This window comes from Macrosteles quadrilineatus, unplaced genomic scaffold, assembly GCF_028750875.1.
Source record: "Macrosteles quadrilineatus isolate MER2022 unplaced genomic scaffold, UCM_ALF_1.0 Scaffold_7__1_contigs__length_78375512, whole genome shotgun sequence".
NCBI classification, from domain to species: Eukaryota; Metazoa; Arthropoda; class Insecta; order Hemiptera; family Cicadellidae; genus Macrosteles; species Macrosteles quadrilineatus.
In genome coordinates, this window is record NW_026542600.1 from 2,543,752 (window position 1) to 2,570,287 (window position 26,536).

Below are 26,536 nucleotides of genomic sequence, written 5' to 3' on the forward strand. Positions count from 1 at the left end.
GTATATTAATTATTTGTAACATTAACTAATCGAACAAGTTTTTAATTTTAATTTTGAGATTCTAGTATTAGGATTCAATCTTTGAAGCCAACAGTTGGTTAATATGGCGTATAAACAATCAACTGAATGATAATTGTTTCGAACATTTCTTTACAAAATAAATAAATAAAGATAGGCTATTAAATAATGAAATGTTTACAATTAATTAAAAACAGAAATAAGAAAATCAATCATTCAATTTCCAAAATCGGCCAGGGGGTAAAATTCCGAAGGTAGAAATCCGGGGGTAAAATTCTGGGGGTAAAAATCCGGCCCGTACATCTTTAGTTGTCTAAACGCTAGTTATATGGACAGGGGGTAAAATTCCGGTTTTTATCGCTAATCTAATTAATCACGCTTTGGCTTTTTTCATTAGACTTCCAAATCCGTGGGGGTAAAATTCAGGCCGCGAACAAACTTTTGACCACTCAGCTTACTACGTCACAGTGACTTCAGCTTTGCCCAGGGGGATAAAATTCCGGAGACCCAGTTCATCACCGCTATGACACCCGGCAAGCACTACACCTTGACATGCCGCGATGTCGTCTCACCCGCACCCTCAAGAGCTATCCCCGCTATGCCATAAGGCTTTTTAATACCTTGCCGGATAAGGTGCGGGATATGAACATCACCTCCTTCAAAGCGGCCATCAGAAATAGCTTGGTAGATATGCCACTGTACTCGCTGGAGGAGCTGAGTAAAGAACCGCTAAAAGTTATATAAAAGCCCTTCCTTAAAATGGGGAACACGTTTTATTTACCTTCACAGCCTGATTAAGTTTATATGTATGTAAATAGTAGTGTTTATTTTTAAATGTATATAATAACGCAGTCTATCCGACATTGTCGGTCAACGACGCAGCACACAAGTATCGTAAGGCCTACTAAACGCTTGGTTTTAGTGAATTCCTCCTCTAGGGAATAAGCTACTGTAGGTCTCATGGTTAGACCTAGCTCCGGGACCGATTTACCTTTTCGTTTAGTGCCCAAAAAAATATTTACACAAGGAACTACACTAACACTACAAATGCAGATTCTTATTCCAAACGCCAGGGAGGGGACGAAGGTAGGGAGTTAGGAGACTGGAGACTTGACAACACCGCACCTGCGATCTAACGGTACGTAACGGACCAGCAACCTGTGCCCCGGCAGGCCTGCAGAACCCAATCAACATTCTTTAGACCGACAACCAACTAACCAGTCAGAAGACCAAGATATCGCGTGCTTTTGGTTGATAGCCTTTGATAGTGCATTTCTTTAACATATTGAGTTTGCAAACGAACTTTACAGACCAGAATAAAACAATTCACAAGATATGGAAGATAGCTGGTTCATGATATCGCGTTATTTTGTTTAAAGGTCCACTATTTGTTCAAATACGAACTACATATTTAATATTTTTCTTTCAACCGAAGCATAAAAATACTTCAATGAAAAAAATACCAGAATGACACCATTAAACACAACAAAAGAATTATGTTCTTGACATCACGTTCATTTGAGATATTTTGGTTAAATACAGAGTAGGGTCTACTTGTTTTTTTTTCTACAGAGAATTTTGAAAACTACCAAAATGAACTAATGAATTAATCCACAATGAAACGGGAAAATTTGTTTATAGTGTCGCGTGGCTTTAGTTTAAGGGCCATCTATTGGTTATACCATTGACTAAAATGAACTAAATGAACAGGAATTAATTCACAATGAAACGGGAAAATTTGTTTATAGTGTCGCGTGGCTTTAGTTTAAGGGCCATCTATTGGTTATACCATTGACTAAAATGAACTAAATGAACAGGAATTAATCCACAATGATACGGGAAAATTGGTTTATAGTGTCGCGTGGCTTTAGTTTAAGGGCCATCTATTGGTTATACCATTGACTAAAATGAACTAAATGAACAGGAATTAATCCACATGAAACGGGAAAATTGTTTTATAGTGTCGCGTGGCTTTAGTTTAAGGGCCATCTATTGGTTATACCATTGACTAAAATGAACTAAATGAACAGGAATTAATCCACAATGAAACGGGAAAATTTGTTTATAGAGTCGCGTGGCTTTAGTTTGAGGGCCATCTATTGGTTATACGGAGAAGGCCCCTACCTCTTTTAAATGTTTTTTTCTTACTAAGAAGGTTTAAAACTCAACTACAAAAACCAAAATTAAACTATTTACAAGACGATGAATATACATTATACATGTAGTTGAAAACAAACGCCTCAATAAGTCCAGACCTTTGAAAATTGTTAATTAATACCATCTCTTCATTTTCGTAATTCGTGTTTAACATTCTTACAACTTACAAAAAATCACTGAAAATACAAATTCTAAAATAGGTCACAAATTTTATTTCTAGCAATGCTTTAAATTTACCTACTGAATTCCATTGGTGTAGAAGTACTTGAAAATTGAATTGAAAATGCTGGGAAAATTGTGCGTTATTCAATTCCACTGCTATAAATTAAATCGAAAAGAAATTACGCTTTGTTATTTTGGAATAAAGGACTTATGACTTATGGCTACTGTCTAATTGATAAACAATTTGCAAAACAATGTCATTAATATGTTTCTTACAATATGGCGGCCGTTTTAATTTGTATAGCTTGGATTACTATTAAAAAGAATTGCAAATTTTATAAAAAAAATGTCATGAACACTATCATTTAGTATTTATAATTGCCTTTCAAAGACATCAAGATCAAAAAGAGAGAATAACAAATAGGTGATATATGTAACACGATTTTAGTCGTACATTACTATACAACCTGCCTAGCTTAGTCCGATTTTGCCACATTTTACATTTAAAACGTGTGTTTTTTGGCAGTGAATCACATAAGAACCAGGAGAAATCGTCAAATTAAATTAAAGCTGTAAGACTTTAAAACTAACAGGTAAAACAAATACATCATTAGGTTTATTCATACCTAATTCCAGCAGCCCTCTAAATAGTCTAAATGGATAAAATATATTCAATCTTGAACCATTTTGGGGGGGGGGGGGAAGTCTAAATAGTCCAGTCAATGAATGATCCAAAAGTAGGTGTAGAGTGCGTGAGCAGGTAACTAAGCGATTCCTTCAGAAACTTGTTCAGGGGGCTTAGGGTGTTAACATACCAAAAGTCCTGACTCCTAGGTGGTGAGCCAGGGGGTGGAGGAGAGAAAGGGGAGGAAAAAGGTACGCATTTTGGGTTTTTTGATCATATCTCGAAAACTATCAACTTTTTGTACACTATAGTAAATTATAAAATTGAAGAAGATTAAATATTCTACAAGAAAAGTATATAATGTGTTTATTTTGGTTCAACAGATTACGAGTTATAACTTATTTAATTGATATCTTATTAAAATACTCCTTCCATAAGAAATACATGTAAATTAGTATGCGAAATGGGGCGAATCCTATCCACCCAAAGGAAATATAACTGATATTCTGGAAATCTTGACAAAATTTCCAGTAATTTGACACTTTAATCATGAAATTTTGTCAAAAATTAAAGCGAGGGTGAGCGTTTAAAAATGGGATGATTTAAGGTTTTTTTGTTTATATTTCCAATAAAAAAACACCAAAACTCGACATTTTGTTACCTCGCCCTCGCCTTAATTTTGGATCAATTTTAATGATTAAAGTGTCAAATTACTGGAAATTTTGTCAAGATTTCCAGAATATCATTTATATTTCCTTCGGGCGGATAGGATTCGCCCCATTTTGCATACTAATTTACATGTATTTCTTATGGAAGGAGATTTTAATAAGATATAAATTAAATAAGTTATAACTCGTAATCTGTTGAACCAAAATAAACACATTATATACTTTTCTTGTAGAAAATTTAATCTTCTTTAATTTTATAATTTACTATAGTATACAAAAAGTTGATAGTTTTCGAGTTATAATCAAAAAACCCAAAATGCGTACCTTTCTCCCCCCCTTTTTCCCCCCTCCACCCCCTGGCTCACCACCTAGGAGTCAGGACTTTTGGTATGTTAACACCCTAAGCCTCCTGAACAAGTTTCTGAAGGAATCGCTTAGTTACCTGCTCACGCACTCTACACCTCATTCATTGACTGGACTAAAACGTTGAAGGAATTTCTAGGGTAATTAAACTTTTTGGTAAGTGATTTTTAAGATTTCTGGACCCATGTATTGTGGGGATAGCTAGAATATTTGTGAACGGTGCTAGCTAGTTATTTGTAATTCGATTTTTTTTACTTTGTGTCGTTTGATGATAAGTTTTAAATACTAAATGAAAGTGTTCCTGACATTTTATCATGAAATTGGCCACTTTTGTAGCTTAAGTTATGAAAATGAAAATTGCACCCATTTTTAAACCAAATTAATATTGTTGGTAATTATTATTTCGCAAATAGCTTTTTGCTACTTATGGTATACCAAATTTCACACATACATCTTTAATACGTAGCTTTAGAGATATGCATTTTATATACCAAAAATTAAATGACGAATATCTCGCTAACGTGGCATTTTTTGAAAAATATACTTGATTTTCAATTTATTTTTACCCATAAAACCATTTCCCGGAGTTTCGCGGTTTATTTACGTGATATCCTGTATATCCTGAATCAAGAATTATTTCCCCCTACAAATATACCTTTGAAAATCGGCTGTTTTGCACTGTTTACGAATCGCAAAATAGTGAGTTCTTGCAGTCATTCCCATCCCCAAAACTCTTTTCCTTGTACTGTTCTACTTTATCGTACGGTACTTAATCGTACTCCACATTTGCAGCCTACAAAAAACCGAATAGTAAGCTCGGTACATTCAGACGAGGTTGTATACGTTTGAAAATAAGTTGGTAACGCTGGTTGGAAATACTCGCTTAACTTAAATCAGCTGTTATGCGTATTGTTACACTTCATTGTTGTTTAATGTTTATCGTCAAGAACCGTTTACACTTGGGGTCTATATTATTTTTCCTACAGTTAACTGACAAAGTGGGCTTCCTTGCACTGATTATAGCACGCAAAGTAGCTAATTGCTGTATATACTTACTTTTGTCACATACATTTGTTGCCGCTCTCCAGTAGTCCAACTAAACAACACAAAACAGTGTTCTTTTATTGGGTACGTAATACGTGTACACTTGGAAATAAGTTGGCAACAAAGATACTACGACTACAATCAGCTGGTGCAGTGTTTTAAAGCCTTTTGAATTTGGATACTACGACTTAACACGTTGTTTCGTGTTAACATTCTATTTTCGTTCAAACTCGGATTTAACATAACCTAAAACGTGTTGTATAGTGTTTGAAAGACTAATTATGTATATGCTTTATAGTAACTGTAGGAAAAATATAATGTGTATCACAAGCGCAAAGTGCCTGTGCTGCGCACGAGAGAAATGTTTACGCACGAGCCGCATTAAGATACACAGATAACTATTTTAATTAATACGATAGCATAATATATTTGACTGTCGTTGACAGTTGTTGAGGCCTACTGAACAATGTTATTGAGTTATCTAAAGAATACTTATGTAAAATGAATTGTGATCAATCAAATGAATTGGTGAATACATCTATGCATGTTTTTGCTGTAATTATTAAATCTAAGATGTACTAGAAACCTACATGTCGAAAGCAGTATTCAGATCAATTTTTAAGCTATAAACCACTCTTCATAATTTAAACTATAAGTTTAGAGTTTACTTACGTAAAGTTTCCAAGTAACTTTTTTTATTAAACTGCATTGTAGAGAAAACCTAATTTTGCATATATAATTAAATTATAACTCGAGATAAAATTTAATTTCTTAGGGTTTAAGGTTGTGAAATGAATAAGTGACAATCGTAAACAGTCGTCTAACTATGTATTGTCTTATCTCGTATTACGTTTTATTATTATTCCACGTATACATAATAATACACCTACTGCACAGGCCTGAATTGAGTTATTGTAATGGAAATTAATTTAAAAAAAACCATTACAATGTTTATTTTTGAAACCAGAAAGTCTAGGTTGTGGTTTTCTATCCCCAAACAAGATGAAACATTTAGCTAGGCAAGGTTCTCACGAATGACTTATCTAGCTGACTACTGTATATACGGAAAGTAAATAAAAGATACGTCTTATAACACTTAAAACATATATTTACGCTTATACTGTTACTCACAAGACGGTAAATATACAAAAAAGATGGCAAGTGGTGATCGATTTCGATTATTCGCCTATTGGGTCTGATGATGATTGGAGTGTCCAATCGAAATCGATCACCACTTACCCTTTTTACCACTTATACCTTTTTTGTATATTTACCGTCTTGTGAGTAACAGTATAAGCGTAAATAAATGTTTTAAGTGTTATAAGACGTATCTTTTATTTACTTTCCGTAAATTTAATAACACGTACAATGGTATTCAAGAAGTTATTTACTGTATATAGTCTGTTACTAGGTAGCGGACCACAGGACCAAAGAAAAATAAATACGAAAATAAATGATCATCATGACTATAATGATGATATTTTGTTTGGATTCCGTTATTGTAAAATGGCGTTATTAATTGAAAGAAAATTAGCAATGTTCTAAATTGCATACAACTTATTGTGTATTACTCGTACAAGTCCAACAATACGAATAAACAAAACATATATTGATAACCGACTAAGAGGTTTCTAAAATAATTTGATATTGGCCTATAACCTCTTAGCAATGATGTTTTTTTCAACCAAACTTTATAATAGTTTAATTGATGGTTTGTTAGCTGAACTTCATTATTCTAGTGCAATTATTTTAGTTTCGAAAAACTTCAATAATTGTCTAAAACATCGTTATTGTCCAAAACATCAATGTAACAAAAACATCAGTCACTTACCATCGACGCAAAAACATCAAATATTTACAACGAAACATCGACGTATCAAAAAAATCGATGTATCGAAAACATCGTTCACTAGTCAATGCAAGTCAGCTAGATATATCGCTCGAGTGAACCGGTATGTCGCCGGGTTACGAGGAATGCTAGTCAATGCAAGTCAGCTAGATATATCGCTCGAGTGAACCGGTATGTCGCCGGGTTACGAGGAATGCTAGTCAATGCAAGTCAGCTAGATATATCGCTCGAGTGAACCGGTATGTCGCCGGGTCACGAGGAATGCTAGTCAGCTAAATATATCGCTCGTGTGAACCCTGCCGGGTTAATTTAAGATTTTCAATAGTCAATTAGCTTTGATAGTACGACATTTCATTCATATGTTGGTGTTGAAGTCGTTTCCAGTTTTACAATTAAAATTGATGTAGTCGAAACGAGCTTCTGGTGGATTGTGTTGCTACAGTATCAATGAATGATTTCTGTGGTCACATTATGAGTGGTTCATTGTGTAATTTTCTATCTGAATAAGAATTGGCTTCATCTATTCCATGTAGATGGGATTTTACCTATTCATGGGTGAATGGATTCAGATAGATGAGCGTGGAATGTGTCAATAATCTCTAATGATTTGTTAATTTATTGTTTGGACTATGACCCCATATCTGTATGGTACCGCCACCACCTCCAGTATCCCAACCCAAACCTCCAGTCACCTTATGTCTGCTGCATGAGATATGTACACGTCCCGAATACGTACCTATCAGATAGTATTAAATATGTATTTGATATTGTATATTGCAGAAGTAATGTATATGGTACCTATCTGAGATGTATTTCGTATTTGTGTCATGTGGGATCTTTCGACTGGCCAGGTCTTGCAGAGTTCAACGCCCAATAGAAACTCACCCAGCCGCACTAATTAGGATCGGCTGGTCGCGCCTCAAACGGTGTCCGGAAAGATGATGATGAGGACAGGGTGAGCAAACAGAGCCTATCTATAGTCCGTCTGTTTGGCTATTAAACCCAGTGGATTAGGTTAAAGAAGTTTGGATATAGTTCAGCTCATCTCTCCCTCCCCCGAGTCACACCCCTATTTGTCCGGAATTTTCCCTGTCCTCAACTTTCCTTATCCTCATCTTTCCTGAGCTCATGAACATAGTGATATCGAAAGTGCAAACATATTTTTATTGATGGAATTTTGCCGATCTGCGGAAAATGTCATCATTTCTAATAGTCTTGCATGCGGTACTCAGGATACCGCATGAAAGGCTGCAGATTCATCACTTCAGAGTTACCGTCACTTTCTCTGATGGTAAATCTGCAGTTATGAACAAACTTATGCGGCAATTGGATCTCTGACATAAAGTCTAAAAAAAATAAGATATTTCAGTTATAAGTGTGGCTGAATGTACAGTTTAAGGTAGGATGTTAACCGCCGCATAGTTACATGTTAACAAAAATACTAACGTATTCGCGGATAACGTCCAAAACAATCTTATCATCCTAATCATTAGTAGCAAGTTTACGAATACAAACTTGTTCGAGGATACTAACATGTTAAAAATATTAGTTTCTTTGGAAATACCAACATATTCGTAAATAATAACATGTTTATAAATACTACCATGTTCAAGGATAGTAAAATTGTCACGAATACTAACGTTTTCAAGATACTTCAAATATAAGATGTTTACAAGTAGTAACATGTTCACAAATACTACTAACACGGCAGTACTATTAAGTTCACATATTGAAAACAATCATAAATACTAACAAATAATAACGGATATATTACTTGTTCACAAAGTCTGCAATTTCAAAAAAATGGTCCGTAAAAGTTCACGAGTATCTTAACTCAGAGACCACGTCGCCGTGATGAGGGGAGATTGTTTATAACAGTACTGTATCTCCGAAACTTCGCCTCGGCATCCTACATAGTTTGGACATCGCGACCTAGTATTGTATAGCTGCCGTGGAAGTCTATATATTTCATTTAATATTATTTTAGAACTATTTTGGTATAGTCTGCGGAACATTAAATAACCCCAACCGCAGAAACCTGCAGACCAAGCGAACTTCAGCAAGAATAGTTTGCTTCTATATTGACACTGAGTCATTGTATAGTTTGCTTCTATGTGGACACTGAGTCATTGTATAGTTTGCTTCTATGAGGATACTGAGTCATTGTATAGTTTGCTTCTATATTGACACTGAGTCATTATATAGTTTGCTTCTATGTGGACACTGAGTCATTGTATAGTTTGCTTCTATGTGGACACTGAGTCATTGTATAGTTTGCTTCTATGAGGATACTGAGTCATTGTATAGTTTGCTTCTATGTGGACACTGAGTCATTGTATAGTTTGCTTCTATGAGGATACTGAGTCATTGTATAGTTTGCTTCTATATTGACACTGAGTCATTGTATAGTTTGCTTCTATGTGGACACTGAGTCATTATATAGTTTGCTTCTATGGACAGAGTCATCATTGGCAAATAACAACAGCTTTCACTGAGACGGGAGGGGGGGGAGTGGTAGTAGCGCGTCCATTGCATGTGTGTAGGGCCTACACGCTTTCTGGCGCCCCACTTACTGGGGGTACAATCAGCTCAGTCTAATACACGAGTCCATTCTCAATGGGAATGACAGGGTGTTCTTACATAAAGACTTTATAACTTCGAAAACTTGGAAAAGTTTCAAAATTCAACTTGCAAGCAAGGTTTGATGCCAAAATGTACCTAAAATACTTAAAAATTGTCATCCTTCTTCAAGGTTTTCACAAACTTTGTCCATATGGCATAAACTGGTTATGTGGAATAACACTTTTTAAAGTGATTTTTTTCATCACAATTTAATGATTGAGGGGTGTATGCCTTATCATTTAACTCTCGTAGGGATATTTACAGTGGACATAAGTGTATTTTTAAAATGAAATGAAATGAAAATCGTTTATTTTTTCACGCAAAGTTAGGGCCACATGGCCCTTTCTTACACTTAACCTGACATTCAAAAATATAACAAAATAATATTATATCTAGATAACGAAATGTCGTAAAAATTTTGCGTTTTACTAATCGCGATGTTAAATGTCCACAATTTTCGCTTAGAAAATAATGATGTTAAATAACTGACCAAAATAACCACGTACATTAAAAGGTTTTCAGGTTTACTGACAGATCAAAACGGCCATGTAGCCTACCAGAGTGATTGGATAGGTTTACTGACAGATCAAAATGACCATGTAGCCTACCAGAGTGATTGGAGAGGTTTACTCGCTAATCAATTTTAGATGTTCACGTACATGAGGAACTTTTATAGGATTGCTAAGCAAAATCACCACGTAGGTTAGGTTTATGTGTTCACCCGGGAGAAAAATTAATTACCTGCGCCAGAAATGCAAGTTATTTGCCAGTTGTGGGCTTTTTAGTCACCTTTCAATTTATCCGTTGAAGATTTGACTATCACCTACATTCAAGCCGAGAACAAACTCATAACAAATAGTAATTTCACAATCAACCCCTCCGGCCTCCGGGCAATGAATACGCAAAGCTTTAGTAAATGGCGATACGTCAGCCCCGCAGCCCAGCAGCCCAGCCCCGCAGCCCAGCAGCCCTGCCCCGCAGCCCAGCCGCCCTGCCCAGCCTATCGAGCCGGCCTCAACCCCGGCCCAGTCGTCTAGGAGCCCGTCGCAGCAGTCTGAGCTGGCTCAACTCATCTCCACGCTGAGGAGCATGTTGGTCGTCGTCGAGCGACTTGTTGACCAGTTGACCCAACATCATGCGTAGACTTCGCATCCTCACGTGGAACGCCGACGGGCTTGCCGACAGACGCTACGAGCTGACACAGCTCCTCACTGACATGGACGTTGACGTTGCCCTCATCCAAGAGACGCATCTGCGCGGTGGGGACAGGTTCAACGTCCGAAACTACTACACTCACCGGACAGACAGGCCTCTGCAACAACGTCCCAGTGGTGGCTCGGCGATACTGGTTCATCGTCGGGTCACCCACAGGCCGATCGTCAGGAACCTCCCGCCTGGCATCGAAGTGACGACCATCGCCCTCCAGCATGACGGTGCAGAGCTGGAAGTCTCCTCTGCCTACAACCCCCCAGCGAGACGCCTCGACCCCGGACTCCTGGACATGCTGCTGCCCCCCGGCACCCCGGCGCTTCTGGCAGGCGACCTCAACGCGAAGCACCTAGACTGGGGTTGCAGGAGAGGCAACTTCACTGGAGCCGCTCTCAGGCGCTACCTCACTGCCCACCCTCACATCAACGTGGTTGCCCCGGCCGACCCCACACACTACCCCCGTGCTGGACACCCGCCTGACATCCTGGACATCGGTCTGGCTGGCTCGTTCGATGGCCCAGTCGAAGTCTTCGTCGTCTCCGACCTCTCCTCCGACCACGTCCCGGTGATCATCGATCTGCCACAGGGAGGAGTCCCCGACCGCCCTCCAGTCCGCAGGAAGAGGGTGAACTGGGCGAAGTTCGCCAACCTCCTGGCCAACGCCCCTCGACCGCCTCCCCCGCCACCTGAGACGGCAGAGGAGCTCGACCAGCAAGTCCTGGACCTGTCAACGCTGCTGCAGGACACTGTGGTTGCCGCCAGCTCTGACGTTGACCCGAGGGCTCCCCCACCACTTCCCCAGGGGCTGCGGGAGGAGATCACCCTGCGACGTCGCCTGAGGAGGGCGTACCAACAGTCCCGCTGCCCTCGAGCGAAGGCGGACTTCAACCGGCAGGCCAGGAGGTGCTCCCGACTGCTGGCTGAGCATCGGTCCCAGGAGTGGGAGGACTTCGTCGAGGGCCAGGCTGACACCAACGACGGGATCTGGAAGATCGCCAAGGCTCTGCGCGGCACGAAGACCCACAACAGGCCGCTGCATGGGGGACGCGGGCTCGTCTACTCGCCCGAAGACCGTGCAGAGACCTTCGCAGACTCGCTGGAAGACCAGTTTTCCCCACACCCGGACGTCTACGACGAAGACTTCTGCGAGGTTGTGGACGACTTCGTAGAGACCTACGAGCCGGACTCCGACGAAGAGGACATCCCCCACGTGACCGTCAGCGAGGTGAAGGGCCACATCGCTCGACTCCGTCCGAAGAAGGCCCCTGGACCGGACTCCCTCGGGACTCCAGCACTGAAGAACCTGCCGGCTTGGGTGATTGTTGTCATCACCTGCCTCTTCAACTCCTGCGTGAGGCTGGCCCACTTCCCCGACACCTGGAAGCTGGCGAATGTCATACTCATCCCCAAGCCCGGCAAGGACCACATCTTCCCCGAGAACCACAGGCCGATCTCCCTCCTGCCTGTGCTCTCCAAGATGCTGGAGCGGATCATCCTGGCGAGATTCCCCGAGGAGTTCTTCTCTTCGATCAGGACTGAGCAGTACGGCTTCAGGCGGGGCCACTCCACCACCCTCCAGCTGCGGCGGGTCCTCAACACCATCGCTGGAGCGATGGAACGGAAGCACCACTCGACCTCAGTCCTGATCGACGTGAGCAAAGCCTTCGACCGGGTCTGGCACGAGGGACTTCTCTACAAGCTGGCGTCCTCCCCTCTACCCGGCTCGATCTACAGGCTCGTCAAGAGCTACCTGACCGCTCGCCGCTTCAGGGTCTCCGTTGGACGGGCGACCTCCACACCACGGCCAGTCTCTTCGGGTGTGCCACAGGGGTCGGTTCTCGGGCCGATACTCTACCTGTGGTACACCAATGACATACCCCTGGCGCCGAGAGTGCAGCTCTCGCTCTATGCAGATGATGCGCTCTTCACTGCCACCTCCGCCAACCTGAGGATGTCCAGGGTGTATGCCCAGCGACAGCTGGACCTGTTGCTGCCGTGGCTGACGAAGTGGCGAGTCAAAGTCAACGCTGACAAGAGTGAGGCCATCTCCTTCACGAGGTCGAGGAGGCAGGACGATGGTCAACACCTCCACCTAGACGGGGCCGACATCCCATGGAAGCGCCGGGTGAAGTACCTCGGCGTCCTGCTGGATCAGCGACTCACCCTGACTCCCCACGTCGAGAGGGTCTGCGACCTCGCCAGGAAAGGTCTTGGCGCCATCCGCCCGCTGCTCAAGTCACGGAAGTTGTCGACGGCTGCAAGAGTCAGACTCTACACGGCCCTGCTTCGGCCTGTCCTCACGTACGCAGCCCCTGCATGGTACCACCTCACCTGCAGAACCGCTAGACGGAGGCTGCTCGTCGTCCAGAGCAAGGCTCTTCGGCAGGCGACAGATTCACCCTGGTACGTGAGGAACTCCGTCATCAGGGACTCCACGGCAGTGACAACTCTCCGAGACTTCGTAGACGGCCTTCGAGCGAGACTTGAAGAGACGGCGGATGACTCTCCGTGGGAACACATCAGGGACCTGGTCGCTGAGGATGTTCCCCAGCTTCGCCCCCGGATCGACGACTAACTCCCAGAACGACGTTGACGTCTACAGGTAGCTGAGCTACCAGGGCTTGGACCCACAGTAGACCGGAAGTATATGCTCCCAGCGAGCAGGCACTTCCCCCAGACGTGGCGCTAGTCGCCACAATCATATGAACTTGGAACTTGATGTAGATACTGTATCCCATATCGATGGCCACGGCTCCATAACCGGCTCCTCACTCAACTATCAGGCATTGACCTTATGAGGCTGGTCGCTTGGTCACTGTACGCCCAACGGTAAATCCGAGATTCCACGACTTTAAACATTGAAAATGACATGATAGCGATCTGAGTTGCTGAGTGATGAAAGTCAAAAGGTCACCGGTTCGAAACTGGACCAAGCTGTCCTTAATCATTGGGTGATGTGATGCTGGCAAGAGAAGCTGGTAACAAAGCTACATAAGTCATCTCCATTCTAAACCCATCCTTCGCTCATGGTGTTCAAATCTACCCAGTTACGTATCCATGTCAGCTAGACATGGGTAATGGCAATTCCCTTAATTAAACTACTATAAAATATACACAAAGTGGCCTACAGCAAGTGGGTATTTTCATTTTTGTGTTGTAACTACGGGGTTCTTGATTGAATGCAATTGCAACGACTCGACGAAAATGTGTGTGGTCTGAAATTGACCGTGACGAATGTGGAGGTCCATCTCCGGAAGGCACACCGAGCAGTACCAAAAGTACTATGCAGTTTCATACAACGGTAGAGTGTATTTTGTGTATCTAGTTTGTGATATTGTATCAGCTTTTTAACATTTTGGGAGCGATAAAGATGGTAAATAATTTTTTCCAAGATTTTAAACACTTGCTTAACAATCTAAACCACAATCGTTGTACGATTCTTTAATACAGGGCGTTTATAAAAGAATCATCAGGTTTTAATGGCATGTACCACATTCAATTCTCGACCCACGTTAATATTTGAAACATGGCCTTTTAAAAGCACGTTTCCAAGTTCTACAATCAGCTGTTCAATAATCAGTCTTGGTTTTTTCTTGGACGTGTTTGCATCATTTTTAAAATGATTACGATTCAAGAAAAAACATGTTGACGATAGTGACTTGACCCTTCTAAAATGGCCCCCTAGATCTCCTGATCTTACGGTGTGGGGTGTTTTGTATGGGGCTGGCTATAGCCCCATATTTTATGTAAGAGACAAAGTTTATGTACCGCCAATGCCAATGCCTCAAACGCTTCTCCGCTTCAAGGCTTCGTGGACGAATTTGCAATGCCGTAGAATCAATCAACCTTGCGGTGCTAGCCGGTGTATGGGACAATTTACAGCATATATTGGAAACTTGCTCCACGGCTAATGGACGGCACATTGAGCACTTGTAAGGGTATCTATGACAAATTTAAGAGTTCTCATTTCTGTTTATATATATTATATCCGTATTTTTTAACATTAACGTCAATAAAAGGGTTTAAAACCTGATGTTTTTTTATAAACGCCCTGTATTTTTGCTTTGCTAAACAAATTTAATAAACTATAGTAATTAAGGTACATTCTTAGATTGTGTGGCTTTGTCATTGACTAAGATCATATGTTTCATTAGTCAGAACTATCAAATTTATTTACCCCAATGTTCACGAACATTTAGATCCAGGTTCCAACCACCAAAAAGCTACCGGTTTTCTTTACTCAGGATCGAACCGGCAACCCGCTGATTACCAAACCATCACTAGATCACTACTCAACTGTCCAGCTGTTCATACATGTCTTATATTACCACACGTGATTAGTTTTATAACAAAACCATATCAATTGAGATTTCAAAAAAAATATTTCTCTCCTTTCTACACAGCTACAGCACTGCTAAAACTGCATTAATGACGCAATCTTAATAATGAACACTAAACATTAATTATGATAACAGTAAGTTAAGAAATAGCCAGGCAATATTTTAAACCCCTATTTGACTTTTTAATGGCGTCCGACTACAAAATGTATGGCTTCTGTCGACTTTTTCTCTGGAAAAATAAATTTAAACATACATTTTGTCCTTAAAACACGCAATGTTATAAAACAGACATCAGTGTAGTATTTACCAAACTGAATAAGCGATGGCAGGCGCAGTATTATATTAAGTTCCACATAGCACGAGGAATTAAACAACATTACGCTATGGGCAGTTGTAGGCATCAATACAATTTTTTCAGCAATTCAGCTGTTGACATGCTAGGGCTAAGGCGAGCGCCGAGCACGCGAGCGAGGGCGGGGAAACAGCACTGATTTCATGTTCCTATATACCTATATATATATTATGGTTGTCAAATTGCCTGCTAGCTACTAATACACAGACATCAGTCAATCAGTCAACATCGGTAGTGCCAGTATCCTATTATTTGATACTATATCGTGGGTTGTCTACTGTGACTATAGTTTATTGCTGCTGTTGGCAAATATTTTATCTGGTGCCAAAAACTGCGACAGGTCAATGCAATGTAGAAAAAACTTAGGGTTGAAAAAAGTGTCTACTTGCTTGCATGACATATAACAGGTGAAATGGAAGGTTTTTTGGACAACTGGACACGGTTCTAGATGTTAAAAATGGGTTAAAGCGTTAAAGTCACCAAACGTTAGGAGATATAGCCGTAGCTTACGGTGTTGAAATCCATGAATGCAAGTTCACCATCGTTTAATTTTTAATACATGTCTACTTGCTCATGACAAAAAACAGGTGTAATGGGAGGTTTTTGGATAGTTGGTCACAGTTCTAGTTTCAGACATTATAATGGCTTTAGAAAGTCACTAAACTAGGAGGATATGGGTCGTAGCCTGCAATATTTTTTTGAATGCAATCGCCATAGTTAGTTTTTAAAATATCTACTTGTTCATGACAAATAAAAGGGTAAATGGGAGTTTTCGCACACAAAGCTTTAGAAAGTTGCCAAACGGCTTTTGGAAGGATATGGAGTCCACAGTATGTTTTGAAATTCATGAATGCAATCGTCATAGTATAATTTTTTAAATGTCTACTTGCTCATGACAAACAACAGGTGAAATGGGAGTTTTAGGACAAATAGGTACAGTTTTATGCGTTAAAAATGGCTTTATAAAGTCACCAAACTGCTTTGAAAATTCAAAATTTTCCCGGGGAAGGGCCTCCTGATCCCCCTCCTTTATTGGGGGTTCTCCACACTCCCCAAGCTCCCCGGTAGCCCCCCCCCCTTGACAAGGTCCTAGAACCGCCACTGATCACGACGTTTCGGGATCTGGAATCTCATCTCGTCAACTGGTGAAATAATATCTAAAACTTATCAAGATACTTTCCCACCTGAAGACGGGAGATCGCAAAAAAATGACTTCAAATCAAGAAAATGCCAAATAAGTTACCCTTGCAAAATATTGTAATTCCCCGTTAACAATGTTTTAAAACGCCTGCAAACAATCACAAATATTCTACAGATATGATCAAGGAAAGCTTTAAAATGAACATTCCAAAGTTCGTGATAGTGTTCGCCTTCAAATCTGAAGTTTGCTGGTTCGAGCCCAAGCGAGATGTCATTTGTTTATCAATAGCCTAATATTTTCTAGCTAAAAGTCGGTGTTTGTATCAAGACCTAGGGTGTGGACTATTTCCTTAAAAGACGCAAAAGTGCCATTTGCCACAAAACTTTATACCTACCTTTGAGGGATGGTGTCAGGGTTATATTACGTGTTTTATGGGAAATACCCGTTACTGTACTGTGTCAGTCGTGTCACAGAAAACGTACTGTGGTCGTGTAGACTACGTAAACCCGATGACAACACTAGCACACTTTCACTTTCTCTCTACCCGGATCTCTTCTTTGTCATCGGTAGAAAGTGTCATACACTGTGCTCAGTCTATGTTCAATTAAAATGTGGTACAAGAATGCCGTTAAAGGGACAGATTAATGTGAACTTTATTGCCAGACTGGTTTTCAGAATAAAACACATTGTATGCAAGTTGTTAAATTCGTATATGCGCTTGGTATAATATTTTTAATAAGACTCTAACAATGTTTAGTCGGAGATTTTTTCTGTGATATATAAATTCACAACTTTGTGATAGGGTGGGAATTTTTGAACACAATAATCGTAAATATGTGTGTATAAATATTAAGATTAAAGTTAAAGATAACTCACATATCTTGACTGAAATCTCTGTATCAACTAGGTTACTGTAAAGGAATAGATTATCCGATCTCCCCTTCGTATCCTCATTATAAACAAAAATAAAACAGCTTGTTTGGCTTAAATGGCTAAATTCATTTTTTACTGCCTTGCTGTATTGATTGGGGCAAATTCAACATATTTACTCAGATTCCTGAGTGGTTTCAAAATCGCAACTTATCCAGTGTTAGTACAATTTTAAAGGATTGTTAAAAATGTCTGATAAATCTTAAGATATGATACCCATTTGGTTCTTCTAGTCTACTGGAAAATAAATAAAAATGTTGTTAATAGACAATCGATTTCGATGACAGGCCTCCACTATATTTGAAATCCTTCTCAAAAGGAGATAGTACATCATAGAGCGTCAAACCGTTGGGCCCGATTTTCGTTGTTTAAATTGGTTGTTGATGCCGAACCCACTACATATCAATAACAGACGAAGATTGGAATGTTCTTAGGGAAGAATAATGAAAGATTTCATATATAGGTATCCGTTATCTCAAGATTGTTTTAACCATAGGTTTAACGGAATATAGACCTCACAATAGACCACAACTTTTTTCTTAGATTATAAACTGTTCGCTTGTTTCAATCCATTACAATTTAAATCCTCTGCATTCCATTGATGTCAGTAAACTGTCTATTGTTCTAACATCGTCAAAATTATCACACAATCACACAGTGGTTTATGCATTATTTAATTATGAATTAATTTCCTATACCGAGAGGAACACGATCTTCAGATACATTTGCTCACTTGTACTTACCAACTAACTACTCTCTCAATCGTGGATTGGCCAGATTTGCAGCGTCTTGAAAACAAAGTCGGATCACAAGATGACTTCAACGAACAGTTGTCTTCCTTCAGAAGGAAATCCTCTAACGTTATCTTTGTTATGCCTGTTTTGTAGCTGATGTATGTTTGTTTTGTTCCTAAATCTCTTTCATTCAACTGCCCAAAAAAAACCTTTAAAACCTCATTTAAAAATTGATAACAATTACTTAACTCAAGTGACTCAAACTAAATTCTTAGGACTAATAATTGATCAACATTTATCTTGGTTGTACCACATTGATAAACTAAAAAGTAAAATTTGTTCAGGTCTATTTATGCTGCACAACTTGTCTAAACTCTGCTCGTTGAATGTTTTACTGAAGGTTTACTATGCTCACATAAACTCACATATAGCATTCGGCATTGAATTATATGGTGCAACAACCATTCAAAATTTAGATGGTATATTATTTTTACAAAAAAGAGCCATACGTATAATGTTAAACTTAGGAGAAAACCAATCGGCAAAACAGTATTTTGCTAAATTAAATATCTTTACAGTGTATGGATTATATATTTATAAAACTATCATTAATCTAAAAAGTGAAATGAATACACATACACTTCCAAAATTGGGAATGACACATAATTATAATACTCGGCATCGGAAATACCCAGCCATCCAGAAGCATAGTTTAGAGTTTTATAATAAAAAAAACCCACTGCTGCAGGTACTAGGTTTTTTATGCTCTGCCTAAAGATTTAATGGAAATTAATAATATTAAGACTTTTAAAAAGAAATTGAAAATATTTATATTAAGCAAATGTTACTACTCATTTAGTGAGCATTTTGATAATATTTTATAGAATTAATTGTATTTATTGACGCCATTCTGCATTTATATTTGTAAAATGTAAATCTTGAATAAAGTGTTTCTGAATCTGAATCTGAATCTGAATTCTTGTTATTCATTCATAGATTTATTGTTGATTGTTGTTATTTTTCACGTAGAACTTAATGTCATCATAGTTTATATAGGCTATTGTTAAATCTTGAGGAGATATTTGTTGTTGTTACTTTCAAAATCTATATGCTTTTTCTGAAGTCCAAATTAATATTAAATATTTTTTGTTATTATCTGTACAATACTTTGTTAATGTTATTATCTGTTATTGTTGTTACGTTGTTGTCTTGTTATTATTTTTTGTTGCAATGCTGCTTTGTTTAATGGTCATTATGTAACTTATCTTGTTATTTTTTTTGTTATCTTTTCATTCTGTTCATGTGCTTAACACACATCTATTTTGTAAATGGTGTATCCGTAGCTATGAATAAATAAATGCAATATTCATCAGTATCGTGCGTGGCAATCATTTATTGGAGGATTTTGGACCAGGATAAATGATACTTCTACATATAAATCATGGACTGAACAAACTACTAATAGATTTTATCACCCTTAGAGACGCGCTGACAATAATTCTAAGGATGTTTCAGAATGTTTTATGTAGAGGAAACAATTACACTGTTTATTTATTATTATAACAAACTTTAAATTAAACTAGTTTAACTGAATACCGCTAACTATTGCTTGCTCTCTTGTATTAACACCAGAGAATAGCCCTTATTCGAAAAGCGTAGTGAAACTCATAAACCCCACTTCATATTTACAATACAATACTATTCAAAGTCAATGTATGGAGCGTATGGCTTCGGTCCTTGAGGTCCCGGGATCAAATCCTGCCAATCGGAAAAGGATTTCATTCAAGTGACGATGCTGCAACCCTCTAGGCCTGGTCTGAAGTAACGTGAAAACAATCCCCTAAAATGAGAAGGTAGGTAAAAAGTCCATGTACTTACCAGGCTGCACTGGCGAAGAAAGAACGGCCAGAACCACCAACAGTTCCCACATGGCTGTCCTAAGTAGATCTTCAGCACACTGGTGGATCACATCACTTGACTATAGATCACTGTATCACCTCACGAATTTCACCTTTGTTTCCTAAAGTAGGAATAGTAACTCAAGGTTAAAACGTTAAATAAAATAGGGTGATTTAGTTTGATAATACTTCTTACAAAATAAAGTTTGGAAAGCCCATTAATAATTTAGATACGTTGTTCATAAAGTGTTGTTTTATGTAGGAACTTGCGATTTATTAAATCTGTTATGTTAGGTTAGGTTTTAATTTTATAACGGTTTACGACTGAGACGATCTACACTTAAGAACTTGGAAAAAATGTTGATATAGTGCTCAAAGTGTATTTTTAGATACCCTGTTAGTGAAAAATTCACAAAACATTTCCACAAATATGTTTTTCGGTGTACGATGCTAGTACGGACGGAAAATATGTATGTGCATTTTGTATTTGCTATACGCAATTTTACCATTGTCGGGGTCCCTCGATAAGAAGAGGTAAGATATTATTATGAAATAACAATTTTTGTTGGATTCTCAAAAGCAAACGTTTTTAACATATCGGATATGTACACACCTTAATTAAAACAATTAGCCTACTTTTCAAAAATGTTTTTAAAATGTTCAGAAGTAAAATGTCCTCTGCTCAGATTATCTTGTCATTACTGTTCTGCCGTGTACAGCGTGTGCGGAAAGAAGTGTCGGATTCTCTTTGTCTTGGGAATAAGGTTTGACAATATATCTTAGTTCATGGGGAGACCAGTTCCTCGAAGAATCAAACAAACGTTTTAACGGAATGTAAAGTTTTTTGTTGCGTATGTTTAAACAAAAACAGCACAAGTCAATTTCTCAGAATAAATAGAATAGATCAATTCTTCTATATCCCAATGGGAAACATAATTTGTTATCTCCTCCGGTAGATATTTTAGGTTTAGTCGACGACGGACAAGGCTCGTCTGGACCTTTCTCTCTCCCCCCTGTAGGAAAAGAAGAATCGGGTACGCTTTGGACTACGACTCCTTTGTGCTCTGGTCACACAAAGATTTAAATCACCTATAATCCGTCCTCTTATTGGCATACTTTCATTGAGAATTGATCATTTATATTTGTCCTAACCCCACACCACAGTTAACCATGTCAAAATTCAACCTAAATAAAATTACATTGGAAAATCGTGAATCATGGCCAAATGAATTATCATGATCCAACAAAGAATATTTTTTATTCATGGATGAGACGTGTTTAATAACTATATAATTATATCAAATTACATAATTATCAGCGATTTGGGGCAGTGGTGATAAGATTGAATGTGATATGTTAAATGTTTTATGGTTGTAGCCTGTATCCCCCTTTTTAAATGACATGGCTGTAGTAACTGCACACAAAATCGATTTAAATTTCATTAATGTTGAAAATATTAAATTTTTTTTATTTATTAGTACATTAATCTCTGTATTTTGGTAGTAGTTCCCAATTCTTAGTTAGCGGTGATAAGATTATAGGCTACTGTTGTGGTGGATCCAATATCAGAGAAGAAAGACTTGTACGGTGGGTAGGGCTGAAGGCGGAACTATTGTAAAACGTTAAATCATATAACACTATCGATCTTTTCCCCGATCAAGACAAACAACCCACAAAATTATAACATAAATGCCCATAACATATAACGGCAACATGTTATCCAACATTTATTTATTTTACCAATAAAAAGAGTTTAATTGCCATATTAGCCTAAATTAGAATTAGAACTATCAACAGCTAGCCCAGGCGGCCGCTCGTTGCGGCGTTCGCGACAAAAATATACCATGACACACTACCGTACATTGGGCCGATCTTTTCTTTGATCTTTCGTCAAAAAACCGCCTCCAGAGCGCTCGTCTCCCTGCTCGTCCTGATGTCTGGTTCGCCATCTGGATCGGTCATACGGACCCCTGACACACCTTCGACCTCCCTTCTCCCTGCTCGGTTCGGGGTGTTGATCGAGGAAAAGATCGATTTTATTGTTAGACTGTAAAATATTATAAGATTTTCTGGTGCGCCGAGTGGTCCCCCGGTAACTCCCACATAGAAGTGTTCAGGATAAATTCTCGAGGACATGAGTTTCAGTTGCAGTATCCCCCCTAGGTATCTCAGCAGCATTTCATTATTGAAGCTGGGCGTAGGTATTAGTTTATATTGATATTAAACATATTAAATCAAATGTTTTTGTTAACACGCTCTTTGAAAAGCTTATTTATCTTCTGGAGCATGTCTTATTTAGTACGAAATCTTGTAATATATAGTTATGGTGTGGTGTATTTAAAATTATGAAATGATAAAATTCAATACATGCATGTATTTTTGGTTGAATTACCCAGTAGGCTCGCAAAATAAAATAGTACAGTATTTGCATTCGATTGTTGTAGTATTATTTAAATTGACTTATGTCTAAAGTCTATTTTTTATAGGATCTATTTAGTCCGATACTTTAATTTCAATTTGACATATGAATTGGTGGATATCATAGATTAGTTTTATTATTACATTAGGATATTGATCTTATATTTATATGAAATACACCATTATTATTTTTTTACGGTAATTGACAAACTCAGCGATTGTAATCCTTGGGACTACAAAGAAATAGTTTACGTAAAATTACTTCATGAGAAGTAGACTTACTTTGGTGAATGTTAGTTCTTTGCAAAACTGTTAGAAAGCTTCAAATGGTTGTTAAACTAAAGTTTCATTTTCTTTAATTTTTTAGTTCTATATTTTATTCGCCTACCACGATTTTAGTAGCTGGTAAATAACTACCTCGTTTAAAGGGATCTGCCGGCTTTTCAATTTACGATATTTGAATACATTTATAACAATAGCTTACCAGTAACCGATATTCGCTCTAACAGTTAATACCGGCTTCGCTAATCACATATTTCGTAAAACCTATTGAACGCTACACATACATGTACAATTCAAAATGAAGTTTGTTGGAACCAACGAGAGTATAATACTGCTAAATCAGCCCTATGGGTGAAGGTGAGATATCTGCGTGAACATTTTTTATAAATAAAAAAACACATAATCAATCAAAAACCATCTAAATTACAATCACTTTAAAATACCTTTTATAAATTAAACTTAGCGCGCACCAAACTAACCACACTACAACGTTCACTACAAGGACACGTTTCAAAACTGACTGAGACTGGCTTCGGCTTCAGTGGCTTCGGAGTCGGTACAGTCTCATCAGTCAGGTACTGAAGGTACAGTCCGCTCACCCACCTTCGGTACATTGACCCATTTATTCACACCTTCCATATAAGATTACAGTTCGCCGCTATAAAAACTAATTAAACTGAGATAGTCTAGTAATAATGGGTTAAGAGGAACAAAACTATCTACAGGTGTTTTATGTAATAAGGATGCCATAGCAGGGCAATATTGTTCAGATATTGATAATGATATGAAAAACTTTATTGTAGTTTAATTAAGACTGGCAATCGCTCTACAACTTACATTACCTATAACAAAACAAATGAAATCGTTAAAAAATAGTCACAAATTTATACATTTTACTTTGCCACAAACATCACGAAATAGACATTATTTAAAAGTAAGCCTAAATTATTTTATCTAGACCTACATGTTTATTTGAAACTATAGGTATTATATGGTATTATCTAACGATTAAATTAATTAATAGTTTTGTTTTTTTGTTAGCCATTTAAGTAACTTAGGTAAATTTCTATCTCCTGTTTCATAATCTTGCAATATGGCTCTTTTAGTCAACAATGCACTTAGCCATCATCAGAACATCACATTCTGTAGTGTATATTTAGTATATTATAGTGTATACTATAACTATATTTTAGTATAGGTTAACCAAAGTTGAAAGATTGGTTTTACAAATACAGTTACAGTTGACAATGTGTCATCTTGGTTTTACATTCATTATTATTCTAACTGCCTTTTTTCTGTAAGCTTACAATTCTATCTATGTCTATACCATTCTCTAACCCGTTGACAACTAACTGTTGGATGGATGTTTGTAAAATGCGCCAAAACATGCATTTTTCTACTTTCACGTGATCGAGCTACCATCGGTAAGTAGGACTAGGCTATTACCATAAACTATTAATATATTTTAGTCAATACAACCCTCAGCAAAATGAATCCCCTCCCTCCGCACTATACTGTATGTACCATCATTTGGGTAGCCTAGTTGTAATACACTATTTGTGCATATTGTAACATTCGCAATTTTATTTCTACTTTCAAATACAGAGGTTGGCCCCCTCATGTAACTCAAGAATTTATTCGGCTTTAGTGCTAGCCTACAGTCTGCGGGAAACCCAATAACTTGCAGGAGTGTTCACATTTTGCCTACTGAAATCGAAGGAACTACAAAATCCCAATTATACCAGCCCAGCTGTTAGCCCAGCTTAGCAATTTCAACTGAAAGCTTCCGTCAGCTGTTTGGATGACTCATCAGTGCCTGTATTATCCTGTTAGCTGATATCAGGTGGACTGGGGTTTAGGTTTGTCTTGTTCTTTTGGTCATGGAAGCTTAAGCAGATTATTCACCCTTCAGATTTCTGGATTCATTAAGGTAAGAGTTAAAATCCAAATCCTTTTCAATGCAAACAAATTTAAATATTGAAATATTAAAACCTCAACCACTCAAAACAATATGCCTATATTTTAGTGCTTTGTTAGCTTCCTCGTTTTTTTTACCCTGTCCCCAATTATTGTCAATTATTAATACTTATTATTATATTATTATTATATACTACATTATATCTTAACAAAATTACAATGGAAACCACAATCATTATAATCCGACATTTTCGGTAATTTAAAACCATCTTGATGCCTCTGTTGGATTATCAAGAGACAAGTGTAAATAACTAAAACTTACATAAGGAAAATCACCTGAAAGTAGAAAAATGCATGTTTAGAAGTAAGTTATGTTATATCTAAAAAATCCATTCATCCATAAACTTTTATAAGAAAAAAATAATTGTTACTTTTTAGGGCAGGGCTGACACCCGGATAGCACTCATATATATAACAAAACTGTTATTATATTATATTACCATGTTATTATTGTGTTGTTATATATCTATGAGTGCTATACGGGTGTCAGCCCTGCCCTAAAAATTAACAATTATTTTTTTCTCATAAAAGTTGATGGATGAATGGATTTTTTTAGGTATAACTAACTTACTTTTAAACATGCATTTTTCTACTTTCAGGCGATTTTCCTTATGTAAGTTTTAGCTATTTACAGTTGACAATCCGACAGGGGGACTAAGAAAAAGTTACCAAAAATGTCGGATTATTATCTTGTTAACAACGTGATCACACCAGTGTAGACTATATTGAAGAAATACAAAATAGTGTAATTATGTTATATTGAACCATATAATCATCTAAAATAATAAATGTTGTATTATTTCAACATTAATTCTCTTACATTTCATATCAAGCTTAAGTTCAAATTTAAAATCGACCTAAAGTTTCAAATAAATATTTTTCGAGAATTTTTTTCATCAAACAAAAACGCTCACTGAAGTAAACTATTATTTTAAGCCTCGTCCACACATGGCGATTTGTCTGCTGAAACATTGTCTGCCGACTGTCTCCGGAGTGTTGCTATTTTGTCTCCAGTATGTCGGCCGACTGTCGGCAGACAAATTTCGATGTTTCTGGAGACAAAATACAGTGTTTTCTGTTTCCCGTTCGATCGGGAAACATGGAGACAAGAGACAAGACTTTTGTCTCAAGTCTGCATGTGTGGACGTGTCTGGAGACAGGAGACTGAAATACAAGCCGAAGGTGTTCACCATTCAGCCCAGATTTAGTTAGACTGCAAAGCGGTAATATTACGATTTTTGGGCGGTAATAAAATAGATGGATTGAGTTTCTTGAATGTTTTGGAATTAGTTTTCAATGATTTATATCATTATATGACATTTTATTGAATTGTTCATGTCTTCAAGTTTAAAATCGAAGACCAGCAACAAAGCCCAGCAAAATTTCAAAATCTTTAGAAGTGAACCTCGTGAAGTTCCTAAATCCTCCACCTAATCTGAAGGTCTGACAGAAGATTGCGACCATTGTACGAACCTTGCTCGAGAAAATTTTGAGTCCATCATAGTCTCTTCCTAGATTCATTAGGCCCATGGCTCAGAAAAATGAAGCCCGCACAGAATATAATTACGTCCTCCTCGGTTACCATACCAACAAACATGGAAACACTGGCTGGCTAGTGTGGACGCAAAACACATTGGAAACTTGTATCTAAAACTGTGTTGACAGACTCCATGTGTGGGTGTGGAATAGGCTTTAAGCTGACGATTCCCAATTGCTTAATCTCGTCAATACCTACTTAAACATATTT

The 26,536-nt window shown here is 38.2% G+C and overlaps 1 protein-coding gene across 1 annotated transcript in view; it reads right to left on the bottom strand.

Annotated features, from left to right (window-relative positions):
- Positions 1–23,328, bottom strand: part of LOC128998442 (uncharacterized) — a 45,191-nt gene extending 21,863 nt beyond the window's left edge. Inside the window, exons 1-2 of the mRNA XM_054424567.1 lie at positions 23,256–23,328; positions 20,093–20,234 (exon numbers count right to left, since the gene is read on the bottom strand). Coding sequence (XP_054280542.1) covers positions 20,093–20,144 — 52 coding nt within the window. The 5' untranslated portion in view covers positions 20,145–20,234; positions 23,256–23,328. The remainder of the gene's footprint in view (positions 1–20,092; positions 20,235–23,255) is intronic.
- Positions 23,329–26,536: the final 3,208 nt, after the last annotated feature.